We start from the raw sequence: 20,233 nt of genomic DNA on the forward strand, positions 1-20,233 counted from the left end.
AATTTGTAAAACATACCACTTCTGGGTTAATATTAATGAGATGAAGTGTTTAAAGCAAAATTTGTTGTTATTGTTAGGTGCTGTTGAGTCAGGTATGACTCATAGCAACCCTATGAACAAAAGATCTGAACCCAGTCCTGTCCTTGGCCATCTTCTCACTTCCTGACACCCAAGAGTCCATTGCAGTTACCCTGTCAATCCACTTGGTTGAAGGTCTTCCTCTCCTTCACCAGTCCTCCACCCTTCCTAACATCATGTCCCTCTCCAAGGAATACCACCTCTTAGCAATATGTCCAAGTGTGTGAGGCGAAGCCTCATCATTCTTGCCTCCAAAGAGCACTCTGGCTACATCCTCTCCAAGGCATATCTATTCATTCTCTTGGCTGTCCATGAAATGTTCAGTGCTCTTCTCCAACACCACAGCTCAAAGGCATCAATTCTTTTTCTGTCATGCTTATTCATTGTCCAGGTCTCAGATGCATAGCTAGAAATCGGAAAGACTGGCCTGAATCAGACGCACCTTAGTCCTCAAACTGACATCACTACTCCTCAATAATTTGGAAAGGTCCCTAACTGCAGATTTTCCCATTGCAATGTCTCCTTATTTCCTGATTGCTCAAACCAAAGGTGATAATTGTGGAGCCAAGCAAGGTGGAACTGTTGACAGTTTCAATCTCCTCTCCATCATGACACTGCTTATTGGTCCAGTGGTAAGAATTTTTGTTTTCTTGGTATTGAGACACAGTCCATTCTGAAGGCTACATCCTTTGATCTTCTTCAACAAGTGTTGCAAGTATGTTGTTTTTTTAAAGTGCTCTATTTTATGTTGGGAAAAAGTATGAATAGTACTATGTGATGATGCTTGGGCCATGCTTCAAAAGCACCTGTTAATGTAACATACATCTTGACAATGAGCAACTATGTGTAATTTAAGTGAATCGCATGAAAGAGATAAACTTTGTAGTTTAAATAGCTTCCATTCTCCATTAAGACCGGGTGAATATCAGATACGTAGTTAGATGCTAAACCAAGGAATAAAATAGTTGTAATGAGGATTAAGGGAATAGATAGAAATATAGAAGCTCCCAAAGTGCCTCTATCTTTTCTCTATCTAAAACATGCTATAACTTCAGGCCAATAATTTAACTTTTTTAAATACTAAGCTATATTGATATGATGGTAATAATACTAGCTTTTTCTTGTTGAGGATTATGGAGTTAAGAGTTTATTCTAAGTGGCTTTCATAACCATTGTTTGATTTTGCCATGTGGATGGGTGGGAATATGTGAACAGGGTATGCTAGCCTATCCACAAGGGGATTGGCTAGTCTCACCAGTACACAAGAGGGATGGCTAGTCATGCCAATAGACTGAGCAAATCAGCCCTGCCAGCAAAGAAGAAGCAACAGAAGCAAGAGAATGTTGCACATCCTTCAGGCCCAGAAATTCTTGATCCATCTACACCTAGGGCAGCAGCAGCCAAAGCCACACCGGAGAACCAACATGAGATGGAGCTACCTTGGGACTGCCTCCCTCCACAGATAGAACCAGTACTAAGCTAAGAGCCTTTGCCCAAGTTTGTTGGATAACTGGTGGGTGGGAGAGAAGGGGAAGCCAATATTGGAGGACTAAAAACTTAGTAACACTGGCTTAAAATTGTGAAGCTGAAAGCTTTGGTATCTGCAAGCACATTTTGGAAGCTGTCCTGACTGTATTCTGCTGCTGTTGTTGCTGCTGCTGTTCTTGTTGTTGTTGTGTGTTGTCAAATTCCCTGCAACTTATAGTGACTCTATTTACTATACCTCCGAACCCTGCTCTATCCTGAGCCAATTTATTGTCTCTGACACACCTACCTCCTTTACCCTAGTCACTGAGTCTATCTAGTTCATCCTGGGTTTTCCTCTCCTGCACTGTCCCTCCACCTCCCAAGCATGATGTCCCTCTCTAAGGACTGGTCCCTCCTTATAACATGCCCGAAGTATGTCAGACGAAGCTTCAGAATCCTTGACTCCAAGGAGAAGCCTAGTTTTATCTTTTCCAGAATGAACCTGTTCTCCTGGAAGTCCAAGTATATTAAACACTCTTCTCCAGCACCACAACTCAGAGGCATTGAGCCTTCTTCTAGCATCTTTAGTTATTGTCCAGCTCTCTGATGCATGGCAAATAATTGCAAAGGCCATGACCTGGATCAGGTACACCTTAGTCTCCAGACTGACATTGGAGATGTCCCTGACGCCAGACTTTCCCAATGCAATTCATCTTTTGATTTCCTGGCTGCTGGTACCAGGAGTGTTGATTGTAGAGCCAAGCAAACTGAAGCTATTAACAATCTCAGTCTCTTCACTATCTATCATGATGGTACATTCTGCTACTAAACAGAATTATAACTTTTTAATTTTCCTAATATGGTTCTTTGTGATCTGTGATTTATCACATTGGATTTTGGACCCAGCAAAACATTAAGATTGCTATTGAGATGAGTAGAAATAGGTACAGGAACATAGGGACATGTTTGACTTCCTTGGAATTTCTTTTGTGTTGTTGATGCTGTTGACAGGAACAGTTCCCCTTTCTGAAGTCAGCAAGGGTCAGACGTGGCTGTCCCCACATAGCCCTTGCTTTTTTTTTACAAGGTTTGAATCAGTGAATGCATGTTAAAATATCCTTAAAATCCCTTACTGCTATTTCTGCTTTCACTTTGATTGCATAGGTCACCATGATTCATCCTTTGGATAACCCCTTACCTCATCTTCCTGTTCCCCGTCCAATTTGCCATAAAGATCCCAAGTAGGGGAGTTGGCTATCCTTTGACATGTTGAGAAATGTTAATTTACAATGCAGATATTGCTGGTAGGTGCTATTGAATTGTCTATTACTTACCGTGTCCTTATGAACAACAGATTTGAACCTTGCCCTGTCCTTACTTCCTACCTGCCGCTCCCGTCTCTGATGTGCTCAAGCCCATTGTTAAAGTCACTGTTAATCCATCTCATTGAAAATCTTTCTCTTTTTCACTGACCCTCTCCCTTTCCCATCCTACTGTCTTTTTCTAAGTACTGGCCCCTCCTAATAGCATACCAGAGATGTAAGATGAAGTTTCTCCATTCTTGCTTTTAAGAATCACCTTGATTGAACTTCTTCCAAGACAGATTTGTTGATTCTTTTGTCAGTCATCCAGATATTCAGTAGTCTTTGCCAACATCACAATTCAAAAACACCAGTTCTTCTGTTGTCCTTATATTTTGTCCAACTTTCAGATGCATAGGAAGCAATTGAAAATGCCATGCCTTGTATCAGGTTTACTTAGTCTTTAAACTGAAATTGTTGGTCTTTAGCACTTTAAAGAGGCCTTCACAGCATATTATCCCAATACAACACATCATTTGATTTCTTGACTGTTGTTACCACAAGTGTTGATTGTGAATCCAAGTAAAAGAATATCATTGCCATCTTAATATCAGTCTTTTCTCCATCTGCAATGATGTTGCTTATTGCTCCAGTAGTGAGCATTTTTGTTTTCTTGATGTTAAGATATAGTCCATATTGAAAGCTGTAATCTTTGCTCTTCTTAAGTAAGCGCTTTAAATCTTCTTTACTTTCTATAAACAAAGTTGTGTAATGTGCATAACACAGGTTGTTGATCAGTCTACAATCTTGAGGCTATGTTTATCTTAATATACTCAAACTGTTTGCATTTAATAAGAATGTGTGACTCCATAATCAACTTTTACAAGACTCAGTCTTAAGAAATATGTCCTCCCCCCACCTCTTCCAAAGCTGTGTGGTTTGAATACAAACCCTGACACTCAGACCTGTCTGGGGAGAGAGTTCTGAGTAACCAGAAGAGTGAGATCCGAATATGTCTAGCATAAAAGTTTACCAGAGCAACCACAACTACACAATACCATAAAGCAATTTGTCCATCAGGCACACTCCTTTCATAAAATTAGAATTTTGAGTGGACCACTCTGCATTGTGGATTCCAATTTTAGCTTTGTATTTCCCTTTTCTACTCCTGTTATGGCCATATGTCTTAAGGAATGGATGGAGTCAACATAGCATACTTGCTTTTGTTGACACTGTCCATGGTCCTGGTGCAAGCAAGAATTCATGAAGCTGTGGTAGAGGGGTGCATCTCTTTCTCTCTCTTCTTTCTCTTTGTATTGTACCACACTGCAGTTCTTTCTGTATTCTCGGAACTGAAGGTACTGGTTAGTAAGCATTTTATTTGGAAAAATAGCCCCCCTCCCTTTTTTAAACTAAGGTTCATTCTTAGTATTGACCGAGTACAAGATGGCTATTTGGGTAAAGTTTTCCTTTTGGTCATGTCTGCAGAGTTTCTCGAGCAGGGTTAGAAGGTCAGTCATTTAATGATGTAGAAGAAAAATCTGACTTTACTTGTCAACACACAAGTATTACTTTGACATTTCACTCCATATGTAGTTTGATATAATGCATTGTTTTTCTTCTGATAGTCGACTACAGTGGCTCCTTTAGGTTTCTGGAAACTTTAGGCATTGATAGTGTCTATACGCCACATGATTTGGAAAGGGGAGTAACTTAGATACAAGGGCAGCCACAGACCACAGCACGAAGATGTGTTTTTGCTGGTGGCATGCTTCAGACACAAATTGGGGAGCAGAGCTAATGTGTAACTTCTTAGTAATTGCTAAGTGAGAAATCTTACCTGCCCTGGTTCAAGAATGTTTGCTTAAACTTTCCCTATCTAACCCTTGGGAATCATTCTGTCTGCCACTGAGAAGTAAAAGAAAACTTCAGAGGTATGACCAGCAGGCAGGCATACATGTGACTTTTGGCATACAAGCTAATCAACACCTGTTTACAAGAGTCACTTAACACTTGCAATATTCCTCTGTATATAATAAATACTGTATGTGATAATCATACCACATCCACTGCCATTAAGTTGATTCCAACTCTTGGCACCCCACAATACATTTCTGAGGCTGTAAATATTAATGGGAGCAGAGTGCTTTGTCTCTCTCTCGTCATCATGTCTGGTGCATGCCAAGTGCCCACCTTTTAGTTTGCAGCCCAACCAGTAACCTATGAAACCTCTGTAAATTTAATACCTCTATAGACAAGGCTTTCATCGCTGCATTAATGCCCTCCCCCTCATTTTCCATGTTTCGTGGCATACTGAAGATGTCTGTTGTACTTGGTGGTAAGGAGTTGTGCTGCCAACCCAAAGATACATAGTTCAAATCCACCAGCAGTCTCCTCCTTTGCCATTTCCAGCCTCTAAAAAACCACTGGAAGGCCAGTTATGAGTCAGTTACAATTTGATGCTATGGCACTTTACTCCCCAGAATGACGTTTACCTCCTCTTTAACACTTTGAAGAGGTCTTTTGCAGCAGGTTTGCCCAATACCATGTCATAAGTCATTTAATCTCTTGACTGTGGCTTCCACTGTATTGATTGTAGAAGCAAGTAAAATGAACTCCTCACAAATTTGAATCTTTTCTGTTTATCATGGTGCTGCTTATTGGTCTAGTTGTGAGGATTTTTGTTTCCTTTGTATTGAGATGAAACCCATACTGAAGACTTTCTCTTCATCAATGCATGCTTCAACTCCATGCTGCTTTCAGAAGGCAAGGTTGTGCTGTGTATCACTGGTTATTAATGATTGTGCCTCCCATCCTGATGTTGTCTGTGTCTTTTGCATGTAGTCTGGCTTTTTAGATTATTTGCTTGCCTGGTAGAGTGAATAGATATAACCCTGACACAATCTATTCCTAATTTTAAACCGTGCAGTATCCCCTTTGCTCTGTTTGAATGACTGCCTCTTGGTCTTTGAACAGTTTTTCCATGAACACAGTGATACATTCTTGCAATCCTCTTTTCACTGTTATCCATAATTTCTGTATCCACATGATTGAAATCCTTTTTTGTAGTCAGATAAACACAGGTAAACATCTTTCTATTATTGTCTGCTCTTAGGCAAGATCCATCTGACTTTCATGTTATGTCATCTTCTGAATCTGGCAATTCTCTACCAATGTGCTGCTGCAATCATTTTGCTTTTATCTTCAGTAAAACCTTACTTGTTTGTGATATTAATGCCATTATATGATAATATCCACATCCTTTTGGGCCACCTTTTCTTGGACTGGCACTGATAGGGATCTCTTATATCCTGTTATCCAGGTCTTTCAAATATTTTTTTGTAGCAACAAGGACAAGTGAGTGCTTTCAGTGACCCATCCATCTACTGAAGTGATATTTTATCAATTCCTCAAATGGTATTTAATCAATTCCTGGAGGCTTGTTTTTCCATTAATGCCTTCAGGGCAGCTTGTACTTTCTCTTTCAGTACAATTAGATGTTGATCATATGGTCCTCTTGAAATAGTTGAATACTGACCAATTTGTTTAGTTACAGAGACTCTATATTCCTTCAGTTTTCTTCTGATGCTTCCTCTGTTCAGTATTTTCTCTGTAGAAACCTTAAATTTTTTCCTTCAGTGTTTCAGTGTGGGAAACGTCAAGTGTGTCCTCCCCTTTTGTTTTCTAACTCCAGGGTTTTTGGTTTTTTCCCCATGTTTCATAATATTGCTTTGTCTTTTCTAGCCACCTTCTAAAATCTTCTGTTCAGTTTTCTTTAGCATTTCTTCCATTTGCTTTAATTACTTTACCATGAAGAGCTTGTTTCAGAGTCTGTCCTGGCATTCATTTTGCACTTTTCTTCCCTTCCTTCTTGTTCTTTTATTGACGTTTGTCTTTCTTTATGTCTGTTCCATTCCACAGCTTGTCTGAATTGCTCTTTAGCATTCAGTGGGTCAAGGTCATTGCTGAAATGACCTCTGTATTCATGTGTGCACTTTGACTCTTAGGGACTTGTTTTAATTTTCTTTAATGTAGGCTGGAACTTCCATTGAAAAATTGATAGTCTTTTCCACAGTTGATCTTGCTCTGACTGATGACATTGATCTTCCCATCTTCTTTTTCCACATATATGGTTGATTTGATTCCATCTGGTGAAGCCCATATGTCTTGTATGTTGTTTATAAAAAATATATTTGTGAAAAAAATATAGACCCCTAGTCTTGTAAAATTTTTTCATTTGATCTCCAAGTCATATTTTTAGATTTTTCGTAGTTTTCCAACTTTCACGCTCTAATCACCAATAATTATCAGTGCAACTTGATTGCAGCTTTGACCAATTTGAGAATGCAGAGCTTGGTAGAATTCTCATTGTTTTCTTCATCTTTTGTAATAGAAGTTGTTGTATAAATTTGAATGATGGTCATATTAACTGATCTCCTCTGTAAACATATGAATACTATCCTATCACTGACAGAGTTGTACTTTAGAACAGGTCTGAAAATGTTCTTTTGTCACTGAATGCAATATTGTCCTTCATTTAGTCAAACCCAGCTGATTCACAGTGGCCAACCCCAGTCTGTTTCAGCTCACTAGTGCTCAAGATATTGATCTTAAAGTGTTGCATTTAATTTTTGACAATTCCCAATATTTCATAGATTTGTACGTCATATATTTACACTTTTATTATTAATGGGTGTTTAATATGTTTCTCCTTATTTTGAGTCTTGCCATATTAACAAATGAATGTCTTCGAAACTTTATATACCCCGTTAGGTAGTCTTCATTTTGAGATCACTCCTCTTCAGTCCTATTTTGAATTCCTTCCAACCTGAGGTGCTCATAGTTTGGTTTATCAAACTGTATTCCACTAGTAATCACATACTCATAAGGTTTTCACCAATTTTGGATCTTTTTTTAGAATTATACCCACTCCTCGTATATTGACATGGCTGAGTTTCTAAGGCCAGATTGTGATGTGTAATCATCATTCTGTAGAAGTCACTGGCCCTGCCCTCCGTTTGGTGCCCATATTCACACATCTCCGCCTCATTCCAAGATGCATGTGGCATAACCTCTCCCAATCTCCCACTTTGTCTTCCTCACCACCATGGAGCCCATGGAGGCTGAGATGAGGGTGAATGGTGGTCAGGTGTTACCCACACCTCTGGATGTCTACCCTCAGTGAGGACAGTGAGGACCCCACTCTGCCTTTCTCAGCACTGAAGCCCTGTGCTGCGCCTTTCCCCCTTCCCACATACCTCTGACCACATAGCACTTTCTAGCCTTTGACAAACTTTACTTCCCACCAGGGACATTATCCTTTTGTGATCTGCCTGAAACATCATGATGCATTCGTGGTCAGTGTGAAACACTGTGGGCAGATGGAAAAAAGAATCATGTGGCCAGTCGGCCACTGCCCCTTGTTTGGCTCAGTCATCACTGTATCCTCCAGTGTATCCTCCAGGTTGACCCAGGGAGAAGGGCATCATCTGCCCAGCTGCAGCCTGGATTGAATCCGGATCATCATAGTTGCTGCTTGTGAGGTTTTTTTCAAAATTATTGTAAATACAAAATGTTGATTAATGTGTCAGTCAATAAGTGAGGAGTAGGTGTAATCACCAGCATCTTCCTTTTAGTCTGTCTTAGTCTGGGAGTTCTGCCAAAACCAGTTCACCATGAGTGACCAGACTAATAGTTTAACTAATGATGTCAACAACAGTAAGACACAAGCCCCTATTATACGGTGAACTGATGGATGAGTGGTGGAGAAGTGTATTCAGCAATTATGGGAGCTTTTATTATGAGCATTCCTGGTGGCAGTGTGGGCAGGTGAAATCAAGACAGTAAGTGAGGAACATTCGTGACTGTAGAAAAAGGATAACTACCAGCAGCTACGCAGGAGAAAGATGGGCAATCTCCTCACAGGGGATTTAGAAATTCCCCAGTACCTGCTGGCGTATTAGCTGGGAGTTGATCTTGACCCTATGGTGATGAGTTTGAGAGTTGTTTAAAAGAGTTTTGGGAACACATGCATTTAGCATACATGTGTTATTGAAATAAGAATTCTGTATCAGATTGGATCTGTTTGCGGTGTAAGAATATAACAATGTTTCATTTGAGCATCATTTTTAGTCTTATTTTGCATACTATTTTTCTTTTAATTAATACTTCAGAAAGCTTGCCAACTCGTATTTAAATTTTAACTAATTATTTTTCCATTTATAATTTTATTATGTAAGCTATTAAGGAACTATCACTCATTGAATTAGCATACTGTACTTGGTTTTTCTTTCTTGTAGAGTTGATGCAGTGCTATTATCAGTTTACTCCTTTACTCCTCAATTTTAGGTAAAATACTTGCCTCGTTGCAGGGATAAAATGGAAAACAAAGCAAAGCAAAATAAAGCCCGCACCACACTTATTGAATATTATATTTTAAAAGCTACATACAGTGGAGGATGGAGGCAGTATAGTGTGTAGAAAGGTGCTCTGTGAATGCAAAGGCAGTGCCTCTCTGGGGGTTTGAATCCACTAGTGGCTCCAAGGGAGGAAGACAGACAATGTGCGGCATAATGGAAGGTCAGGTATGCGTCCGTGCTGACTGGATGGCAGTGAGATGTTGCAAGCTAGATCTGTTGCTCCGAGGGTCCCTGTGAGTCATAGCCAACTTTACCGCACCTGACAACAACAGTTGCATGGCTGGATGAGCAGATGTTTAGGAAGGATTGAAATTGTTCATAATGAAAAGAAACATTCAAAATAGGAAATTTTAAGGTGCTGACCGAAAAGCAACATTTCTCTGATGGTTCAAATTCATGATCAACTCTCTGGGAGAAGGATGGACAATCTCTTGTCTTGTGATTCACAACCTTGGAAGCTCATTGGAGGGTCAACTATCATTTGACTCCAATTCATTGACAAATGAGTTGTTGACTTGTTTGTTTTTAAAAGAAAGCATAAACTGCCTGTTAAAATGAAAAGAGAAAGGAATAATTTGAGCTGATCGCTTCTAATATATTGAACTTTTACATGATTTTCTTTAAAACAACATAACTATTATTGCATTTCGCTCCTAATATATTGAACTTTTACATGATTTTCTTTAAAACAACATAACTATTATTGCATTTATTAAATTTATTTCAATGTTGATATTTCAGAAGGTTTTCAATAATAACAACAACAGTAATGGGCTATTTTCCTCACATTAGCTGTTGTTAGAAAAATAGGGGAACAGCCCATTATTATACTGATCATAGTACAAATTTTTATTAATGTCCATTTCTGGTTTTATGTTGAGTTGTTATTCTTATTAAATACCATCAAGTAGAATATGACCCGTAGGGACCCATAGGAAGAACAGATCTGAACCCTGTCCTATCCTGTGCCATGCTCATACTTCTGACACATTAGAGCCCACGTGGTGAAGAGTCTGCCTCGCCTTCACAGACCCTAGGCCTTTTTGAGCATCATGTCCTGTGAGATTTACAGCCTCTGAAAACCCATAGGAAAATCAGCATTGAGGCAATTCCAACTTAATGGTATTTTATTTCTTTCTGTAAACATATTTTTCCAGGAAAGAGTATAGGTGAAAGTGTTATCATTCTTTTCTTTATCCTGTTGTTTGGTGTGGTTTTGGGTGTGTTTGTTTTTGTTTTTTTCCTCTCTTTTTCAGATGGAATGTACTTCTAAATTCTTATGATCAAGAAACTTTATCTGTGTTAGGAAGTATTCTCAAAGGATTTTCCAATTTAATTTATTTCACTTTAGATGTAGTGTCTGTGGTGACAAGATTGTTAAGACATTCCACCACCAATCCAAAATATTAGTGCTTTGAACCCTCAGCCCCTCTGAAAAAGAAAGATATGGCAGCATGCTTTTGTAAAATTTCAGCCTTGAAAACCATACGCGGCAGGTCTAATCTGTCCTATAGAATCTGTGTGATTTAGAATCAGTTTAATGACTGTGAGTTTGCTTTTGGTTTTTACCTGGAAGTTCTTATTAAACATCTTACAGCTTCCTGGGTTCTGCTCTAACCTCTTTGCAAAAGTAAATTCCTTGAAATGCTGCTATTAACACCTTTGTTATAAATGGAACAAAAGCTTCCTTTTTTATTACCAACTGCTAGATTTTAAATCACATAAGTGCACTGAGGAAGAGTTAAAAATTGAGTCACTCTACCGCCAGCCCATAGAACTTTCTGATTTTTATTTCTTTTAAAGGTGTACACATTTATGGTTTGTCCTAAGTATTTAATTTCTTAAAGAACACTTTACAGAAATAGTTTTTCATTTGGCTTATGTTTCTAAATGGAAAGAACAAGTTTAGGTAGGAGTCTTATGTGAAACTATATCAAAGTAACTAAATTGTTCCATGAAAAGGGACCCTCATTTCTTTGTGGTATTTCAACATATTTTAGATAGGCTGTTTTTCATCATGTTGACCTTTTATTGTTTCCATTATTTCTGAGTTCTGATTACCTGGTCTATTTAGCAATTGCATTTATTTTTTTCCTACAAGTTATTTTATATTATTATTATTGGTATTGTACGACTATACTCTTGCTTTTTCATTTTCTAGTAATTGCTTTTTGACAGACAGTAGCACTTCAAGCTAAAACTTGCTCTTGCTGCTAGAAGAGCACACTGATGAGGTGTAAGTAAAGTGAGAACATTCAGCTGGCTTCTAGTTTCTGATAAAGGTGTTCGAATTGCTGTTATGACCAGTAAGCAGTTTTTATTTGGTGTCAATGCTAACTCGGAGCTCTTGAGAACACTGGGTTATGTGACACCAGCCACCTTCCCAGGTCATCATTGCCCAGTGCTTGTGTTTGTAATTGGAGTGACCTCATCTGGGACTTTCACTCCACACCTGACAATTTGTGCTGCTAAATAGGGGCCAATCAGCCAAGACTCATCTAGAAGACCTGTAGCTTAGCTTTATGACGTATGATACAGCCTATCATGAGGGACTGGCTGATTAAAGTCTTAGCACACAGATCAGGGAACTTTCTGGCTGACATAAACATCTGCTGTCAGTGGAGGAGTTAATTTTTGGGAGCCCTTCTATGCCTCACCCTATACATTTGCATCCTTCTTGACTGTCCTAACTCTGTAGTCATGTTATTGTTCTTATGTGCCATCTAGTTGCCTGAAACTCATAACGACCCTATGAATAACATCTGTAAACCCTGCCCTGTCCTGAGCCAATCTCACTGACTCCCACACACCTACCCCTATTACCTCAGTAACTGTGTCAATCCATCTCATCTTGGGTCTTCCCCTCCAATGCCCTTCCAAGCATGATGTCCTTCTCCAAGGACTGGTCTCTCCTGGTCACAGGTCCAAAGTATGTGAGACAGAGCTTCAAAATCTTTACCTCCAAGGAGAAACTTGGTTTCACCCTCTCCAAGAAAGACCTGTTTGTTCTCTTGGTGGTCCATGATATGTTCTTTACTCTTCTCCAGCACCATAACTCAAAATCATCAATTTTTCTTCTATCATCCTTAATCATCCAGCTGTCTGATGCATAGCAAATAATTGTGAGGACCAAAACGGATTAAGCACAGCTTAGTCTCTAGATTGGCATCATTCCTCTTTGGCACTTTGTAGAGATCTCTGACAGCACACTTCCCAAGTGCAATTTGTCTTTTGATTTCCTGTCTGCTCGTTTCAGGAGTATTGATTGTGGAGCCGAAAATACTGAAATTGTTAACAACATCCATCTGTTGTAGAAGAATCTTTGTTTTCTTGATGTTGAGCTTCAGTCCATATTGAAGAATATATATATATTCTGTAGCAGAATCCATGTTGACCTTCTGTAGCAAATTCTTCAGGCCCTCCTCAGTTTGAGCTAGCGAGGTTGTATCTTCTGAATAACAGGTTGTTGATGAATCTTCCTCCAATTCTGATGCCACATACATCTTGATAAAGCCTAACATCCTGAATGATCTGTTCTGCATACAGATTGAAAAGGTGTGAAGACAGGATGCACTCTTGGGATTGCAGTGCAGCTTCTTGCCAGGATGCATTCCTGATACACTCTTTTCCTAATTGTGAATCATGCAGTGTTTCCATGCTCTGTTCTAAGGACTGCTTTCTAGTCCAAGTATAGATTTTGCATGTACACAAGCAAATATTCTGGGATTCTCATTCTTCTCAAGATTAGCTACAATTTGTTGTGATCCACACAAATACCGTTGCATAATCAATGAAACATAGACATTCCTCTGGTACTCTTTGCTTTCAGTCAGTATCCATCTGACACTGGTGATAATGTCGCTACTGCTACACCTAGCTTGTATTGTGGTAGTTCTTTGTCAATGTACTTTACCATGCACTTTTGGAAAATCTTCAGCAGATTTTGCTTGCATGTGATATTAGGGATATTGTTTGACAGTTTCCACACTGTGTTGTGTCACGTTTTTATGGAATGGGAATTAATATGGATTTCTTCCAGTCAGTTGGCCAGGTAATAGTTACCCAGATTTATTGGCACAACCAGGACAGCATCTGTTGAAATTTGTCAGTTGGTATTCCATCAATTTCTGGGGACTTGTTTTTTGCCAATTCCTTCAGAGCAGCTTGAACTTCCTCCTTCATCACATTACCTCTTGATCATATGTTGGTTTTTGACATTTCTTCTGTATCACCCAGTTCTTTTTGGTACAGTGATTCTGTGTACTCCTTCCATCTTCCCCCCTGCCCCCTTCTTATTTTGTATTCATATACGTAGTGTTTATAGAGTTCATATACATAGTGTTTCACACTTTATTCACATTGTGTTCATGCAGTCATTCCCATGCATTATGTTAGTTGCCTTTGGACTTTGCCCATCATCACCCTGTCTTTTCAGATCCCTGCAGGATCCTTCCCATTTCCTTCACCCCTTTCCTCCACACATCAGATTGTACAGCCCTATGGACTAGGGAGGATAGAAGGAGACTTGACGCCTTTGAGCTGTGGTGCTGGAGAAGAGTATTGAATGTACCATGGACTGACAAGAAAACAAACAGATTCATCGTAGAGAGGATTAAACCAGGCTACTCCTTGGAGGCAAAGATTCTGGGGCTTCGTCTGACATACTTTGGACATGTTGTAAGGAGAGACAGGTCCTTGGAGAGGGACATCATGCTTGGTAGGGTAGAGGTATAGCGCAGGAGGTGAAGACCCTCTATGAGGTGGATTGATTCAGTGACTGGGGTAATTGGGATGGGTGTGTCAGAGGCAGTGTGATTGGCACAGGATAGAACAGGGTTTAGGGCTGTTGTACATAGGGTCACTATGAGTCGCAAGTGACTCGACAGCACATAACAACAATAACAACAACAACATAGTTCATCATGCATGTCTTACTAGTTTTATTTATGTTTTTACAATGGTTTTATACAGTATTTGTCATTATGAGATAGAGTTAGTTCACTCAACATAGTGCTCTCCAGTCTCTTCCAAGTTATGTAGTTTGGTTTTTGTTTTGTTGTGCTGTGTTGTTTGGTTTGTTGTTTTTTTTAAACATTGCTTCTGAGTGCTGCATAGTATTCCATTGTGTGAATGCACCACAGTTTCTCAATCTATTCATTTGTGGTTGGACATTTGGTCTGTTTCCATGTTCTTGTGGTGATGAATAACCCTGCTATGAACACAGTGTACAAGTCTCCATTTGTGTCTCAATTTTAATTTCCTTGTGTTATATTCCTAGTAGTGGAATAGATGGGTCATATGGAATTTCTATGTTCAACTTTTTGAGGAAATGCCAAACTTCCTTCCAAAGTGATTGTATCATTTTACAATCCCACCAACAGTATATGAGAATTCCTATCTCGCCACATCCTCTCCAATATGTGTTACTTGCTGCCTTGCTAAACTTTGCCACTGCTATTACGGTAAGATGGTATATCATTGCGGTTTTTATTTGCATTTCTCTTATTACCATTGAATATTTCTTCATGCATCTATCTGTTGGCCGTATGGATGTCTTCCTCTGAGAAAAGTCTTTCCATTTCCTTTTCTTATTTTGTAATTGAGTTATTGGACTTTTTCTTCTGTAGGCCCAGTATCATTCTGTAAACTTTTGTTGTGAAATCTTGTGTGAGGTGGTATTGCAAAATGTTTTTCCCAGTGGGTAAATTTTCTTTTCACACTGTTGGAAAAAGTTTTGGGTGAGCACAGAGATTTAATCTTTAGAAAGTCCCATTCATCAATTTCATCCTCTCCAGATTGTGCATTTCTGTCTCTATTTCCATCTTATTTTAATGCTTCCTGAATCATTCAGTGTCTGTATGTAGCATCCTTAAATATTGCAACTCGAGGTGTGAATTTTTTTCTTTCTTCAGTTTCTTCAGCTTAAGAATTGCTGAGCAAGTTTGGTGCTTTTGATTTCCTGACTCCAGCTCTTTGCACATTTCATTATAATACTTTGCTTTGTTTTCCCAAGCTGGCCTTTGAAATCTTATATTTCAGCTCCTTAACTTCCTGCTTTCTTCCTTTTTCTTTGGCTTTGTAGTATTTTAATGCCATATTAGGAGTCTCTTCTGACATCCATCTTGGTCTTTTCTTTCTCCTTAGTCTTTGTAATGACCTTTTGCATTCTTTGTAAATTATATTCTTATCTCCTCCCACAGCTTATTTGGTCTTTGTTCATTAATGTTCAAGGCCTCACATCTGTTCCTGAGATGGATTTTTTATTTATAAACAATTTTTTAAATTTTATTATTATTCGTGTGTGTGCGTGTACTGTCAAATCAGATCTGACTGGTACAGGAGGAGATTGTCCCTCCTTCCCCGGCAGAGCGTCTGATGGATTCGAACTGCACACCTCTGGGATTGCAGTGCAGCTTCTTGCCACTAGGCCACCAGAGCTTGCCTGAGATGGTTTTTAAATTTAGGTGGGGTAGACTCAAGGTCAAATTTTTGATTCCTTTGGATTTGATTTAACCTAGTCTTACGTGTAGTATCCTCTCTGAGTGTTGTAATTACATAAAATTACTGAACTCATAAGGCTAGTGAAAGCCATCAGTGTGGAAAGATTGGGAGTCCAGTGGACTCTGAGCATGTAGCCAGCATCTTTAAGGGTTAGTCACAAAACAACCTCAAATTTGTGGCCAGCAGGCCAGAAGGTTGGGGTGTCATGTGAACTTTTTAGCTCTGTGGCTGTCATTTGCCCTATTTAGCAGACTAAAGAATAGAATCCTTTTAATATAGAAACTTTGACCTAACTCCAGGTCTGTAAGGGTCAGAGAGAGAATGCCAAAAGGGTGACTGATGATGAGGTTGGAGGAGTAGAAATGTGAGGACTGACTCAATTTCTGCATTGTAGCAATTATATTCCTTTAGATCCTTACCACAAAGATAGATGGATATTTAAGTATGTAGACATTACTTTCTAGGTAACAATGGTTAACACTTACATAGCTATTTTTTCCCTAAAGGAAAATATGCATAGCTCTCTACTTTTGTTCTGGGTTTACATATAAGAATTTCCTCCACAGAGTTCTATATGATGAGGTAGGTTGTGGAGGAAAGTAACTTTGCTATGGAGAAATCTGATGAACACTACCTCATCTATGCATGTGATCAAAGCAAGCTTCATCAGTTGTAAGTAATGCATGTGGCAAATTAATAATAATGGTATATAATATTGAGACAATAAGGTTGGCTCAGGATAGAGCAAGATTCAGAGCTGTTGTGCTGAACAGCAGTACAGAAAGTTATTATGAGTCACAGGTAAGTCAACAGCACATTACAACAACAACAACAACTACTACTACTGTTGATATAATATAAAAAAATGACACTTGATTTCTATGATCTTCCCTCCTAAAACTTTATAACCTTAGTCTGAGACATATGGCAGGCACATTCCAATTTTGTTTTTGTTAAGTGCTGTCAAGTCATAGAGGACTCATAGCGACCCTATGAACGAAGACCTGAGCACTGTTCATAGAGTTTCCAGAGGCCAGCCATTTTGGAAGTGGATGCCACTAGTGCTTCTAAGCTTGTTTTAATTGGGAAGCTCCACCAAACACTGTCCACTATGGGTAACCATTATCACATTTGGCACATCAGTGTCACAGTGTTTACCATCACAGCAACCGCGAGTTACCTCTGTGCAGCAGTGCAAAGACCAGTGATTGACCATTTAGAAGAATGTTTGACCAAAAAAACCCCCAAAAAACCACAAACAATTTAAACCAGGCCACAGATTAAAAATCACCCACCTTGGGCTTGGTAGCATAATGTTCTGTCCACTATGCCAATGTAGCTCTCTCTATGTTGTTGTTATTATTGTTAAGTGCCATCAAGTCATAGATGACTCATGGCGAACCTATGACCAATAGATGGAATTTTTACAAATTTACCTGATGAATATTGCTCAAGAGTGTCAAGGTGATCAAAACCAAACCAAAACAAAACAAAACAAAACAAAAATTGGGAAACTATCCTAGAAAAGACAACATTAAGTATAAAGGAAAAGAACTGAATAAACTATGAATTTTGTTAATGGATCATACTGTTAGTGTGCTTTTTTTGTAGCTAGGAATCAAGTCAGCTTGATTTGTGAGCATTTTTGTAGCAAATTGAAACCTTGGTCAATTCTATACCATTCTCACAATCGTTTTAGTGCTTAAGCCCATGTTGCAGTCATTCTGTCAGTTATCTTGTTGAGGTTCTTCCTCTCTTTTGTTGCTCCACGGTACATTTATTATTCCTTACCAACTTAACAATTCATGTACATCAGTAGCTCTTCAGATTTCCTTATTCAGTGTCCAGCTTCCACATTCATATAAAGTAATTGAAATTAACGTGACTTGGGTCAGGCACACATTAGTCTTTATATTGATATCCTTGCTCTTCAACATTTTGAAGAAGCCTGTAAAAACAGATTTGCTTATTGCAATATGTCATTTGATTTCTTCACTACTGCTTTCTTGAGTGTTGATTGTGAATCCAAGTATCCTGGAAATCTGGAAATCCTGGAAAGCATGAGTATTTTTCCCATTTATGCTGTTGCTAATTGACCTTGTGTGATAATTTCTGTTTTCTTGATGCTGAGGTGTAATCCATATTCAAGGCTGTAATCTTTGAGCTTCATCAGTAAGCCCTTAAGTCCTCTTTGCTTCAACAGAAGTAACGATTATAGGCCAATTATAATGAATTGCAACTAATCTAAGATATTAATAAGGGGATGCATATAGGGACTCTGTACTGACATTTTAATTTTCTTATAAAACCAAAACCACTCTAAAAAATAAACTCTTCTGTAAAAAAGTAACTATTGTTATTTTCCTTTTTAAGCATTGCTCTTCTAAAGTCTTTATGACTTTGTGGAATTTATCTTTCAATATGGATTTCTTAGACATCAATTGAATGTGGCATGTAGATGAGCCGAAATATGCAAATAGGGTGTTAGCCTATCCAAAAGGGGATTTGGCTACCTGCCAACGACAAGAAGATTGGTTAATCTCCCCAATCTACAAGGAAGTTGGCTATTCTTGCCATTATACTGAGCAACCCAGCAGCAGCAGGAGAAACCTCCCTGCCATGGGTTAAGAAACCTCCCTACCAGAAAAAGAGCAAGCAAGAGGGCCTACAGGACCAACAGCCATAGAAGCCACAGCAGAGAACATGGGATGGGATAGTGGCACTTCTACATGATTGGAAATAGAGCTAAGAGCTTTTGCCCAAGTTTATTGGACAACTTTGGGTAAGAGGCCATAATTTACAGGACTGAGAACTGTATAACACTGGCTAAGACTGAGCAGGGCCAGGATAGCCAATATTGGTGAGAATGAGAACTTTGTAACACTGATCTAAAGCCGTGAGGCGCAAGGCAGAGGAGCCTGTGTGCACATTTCAGAAGCTGACCTGACTTTGTTCTACCAATTTGATCATAACATTTGACTTCCCCAACATGGTTGTTTGTGAGCTATCACATCAGATTTTGAACTCACTAAAGCAGTAAGATTGATATTGAAATGAGTAAGAAGAGGTATAGGAGCTTAAAGGATATCTCTGACCTCATGGGAATTTCTTTTGTGTTTATTGATGCTGTTGACAGGGACAGTTCCCCTTTGTGAAGTTGGTAAAGGTTAGACATGACCATCTCCACATCACCCTTTCTCTTTTTATAGCCTTCACTTACGTTGTTGTTGTTATTGTTAAGTACCATGAAATTGGAACTGACCCATAGTTGACCCTCCAGCAAGTTTTAAGAGGCAATAAATCACATGGGAGGAGATTGCCCATCTTTCTCCCACAGAGCGGCTGATAGACTCAAACCATGTACTTTCAGGTTAGCAGCTCAACTCCTTACCACTAAACCACTAGTACTTAAAATCTTGTACATTATATATATGTATCGCAAAATTATTTTCATTCTGTACCCTTGCTGCTGAATTGGAGGCAACTCATAGCTGATCCTCCAGTGGAATTTCAGAGTCCATAAATTGCAGGGGAGGAGATTTCATATCTTTCTTTCATGGATCAGCTGGTGGATTCAAACTGTATGCCTTACAGTTGGCAGCACAACTCCTTATACACCAAGTCACCAGTGAAAATTTTTAAACTGAGCTAATATTCATTAAAATTCTTGTTGAAGACAGAAACTCCCAGTTTATAATGGGATACCCATTATGACATCTATTCAAAATAATCGGTCCTTATGCCTGTTTACAATATACTTTATAAGTAATTAATGGTTCATAGATGATATGCCACATATTAACTATTGGCTAATATTTAATACCAAAGCCATGCCTTATCTATGTCAAGAAAGTGATTGTCTACCAAATGTTCTTTTTTCTGTAATGATCTTTATAGCTTATTACATTTAAGGATGGACTTTTAAACTCATTCATTTGGTAAACATTTATGAGACTTGTGTTCTATGCTAGAGATCTTAAGAAATATATTATTTTATAGGAAGAAGATAGGGTTTTTTGCATATGAAATTTTGTAACTGTTATGATGATGGTGAATCCTTGGGTATCAAAAACAGTGTTCATCTACTAGCTGTAAGATTGGTAGTTCAGTTCTACTCAAAACTCCCCCTGCTGAGGGCCCTGGTGATCTGCCCTAAATAGACCCAATGTTGAAACTCCATGGAACAGTTATACTTTGCATATGTGAGGTCATCCTGAGTCATACTTGACTCAATACCAAGAGTATAAGCTGAGTGTGCACTTAGTGATGGTTATTCATAGAAATTTCACCTTCCATATGGGAGACTAAGTTTTTCTCCATCTCTCAGAGGCTTGTGTGTTATTACGATGTTAAACAGACTTCAACAAAATAAACAATGATATTGTTGGATTTAACTCAAAGGCTGGAAGAAATATTAATCAGAGAGAGTGGTGGTGAGAGAGAAAATAGCCAACTTTTTTTTAAAAA

The 20,233-nt window shown here is 38.7% G+C and overlaps 1 protein-coding gene across 1 annotated transcript in view; it reads left to right on the forward strand.

The window, feature by feature from the left end:
- ERICH1 (glutamate-rich 1) overlaps window positions 1-20,233 on the forward strand; it is a 195,599-nt gene that overhangs the window by 15,356 nt on the left and 160,010 nt on the right. The window contains exons 3-5 of the mRNA XM_006882908.1: window positions 2,710-2,786; window positions 4,264-4,349; window positions 5,101-5,184. Of these exons, the coding sequence (XP_006882970.1) occupies window positions 2,710-2,786; window positions 4,264-4,349; window positions 5,101-5,184 (247 nt within the window). The remainder of the gene's footprint in view (window positions 1-2,709; window positions 2,787-4,263; window positions 4,350-5,100; window positions 5,185-20,233) is intronic.

Source organism: Elephantulus edwardii, unplaced genomic scaffold, assembly GCF_000299155.1.
Source record: "Elephantulus edwardii isolate Elephantulus edwardi_28Jun2011 unplaced genomic scaffold, EleEdw1.0 scaffold00025, whole genome shotgun sequence".
Taxonomy (NCBI): domain Eukaryota; kingdom Metazoa; phylum Chordata; class Mammalia; order Macroscelidea; family Macroscelididae; genus Elephantulus; species Elephantulus edwardii.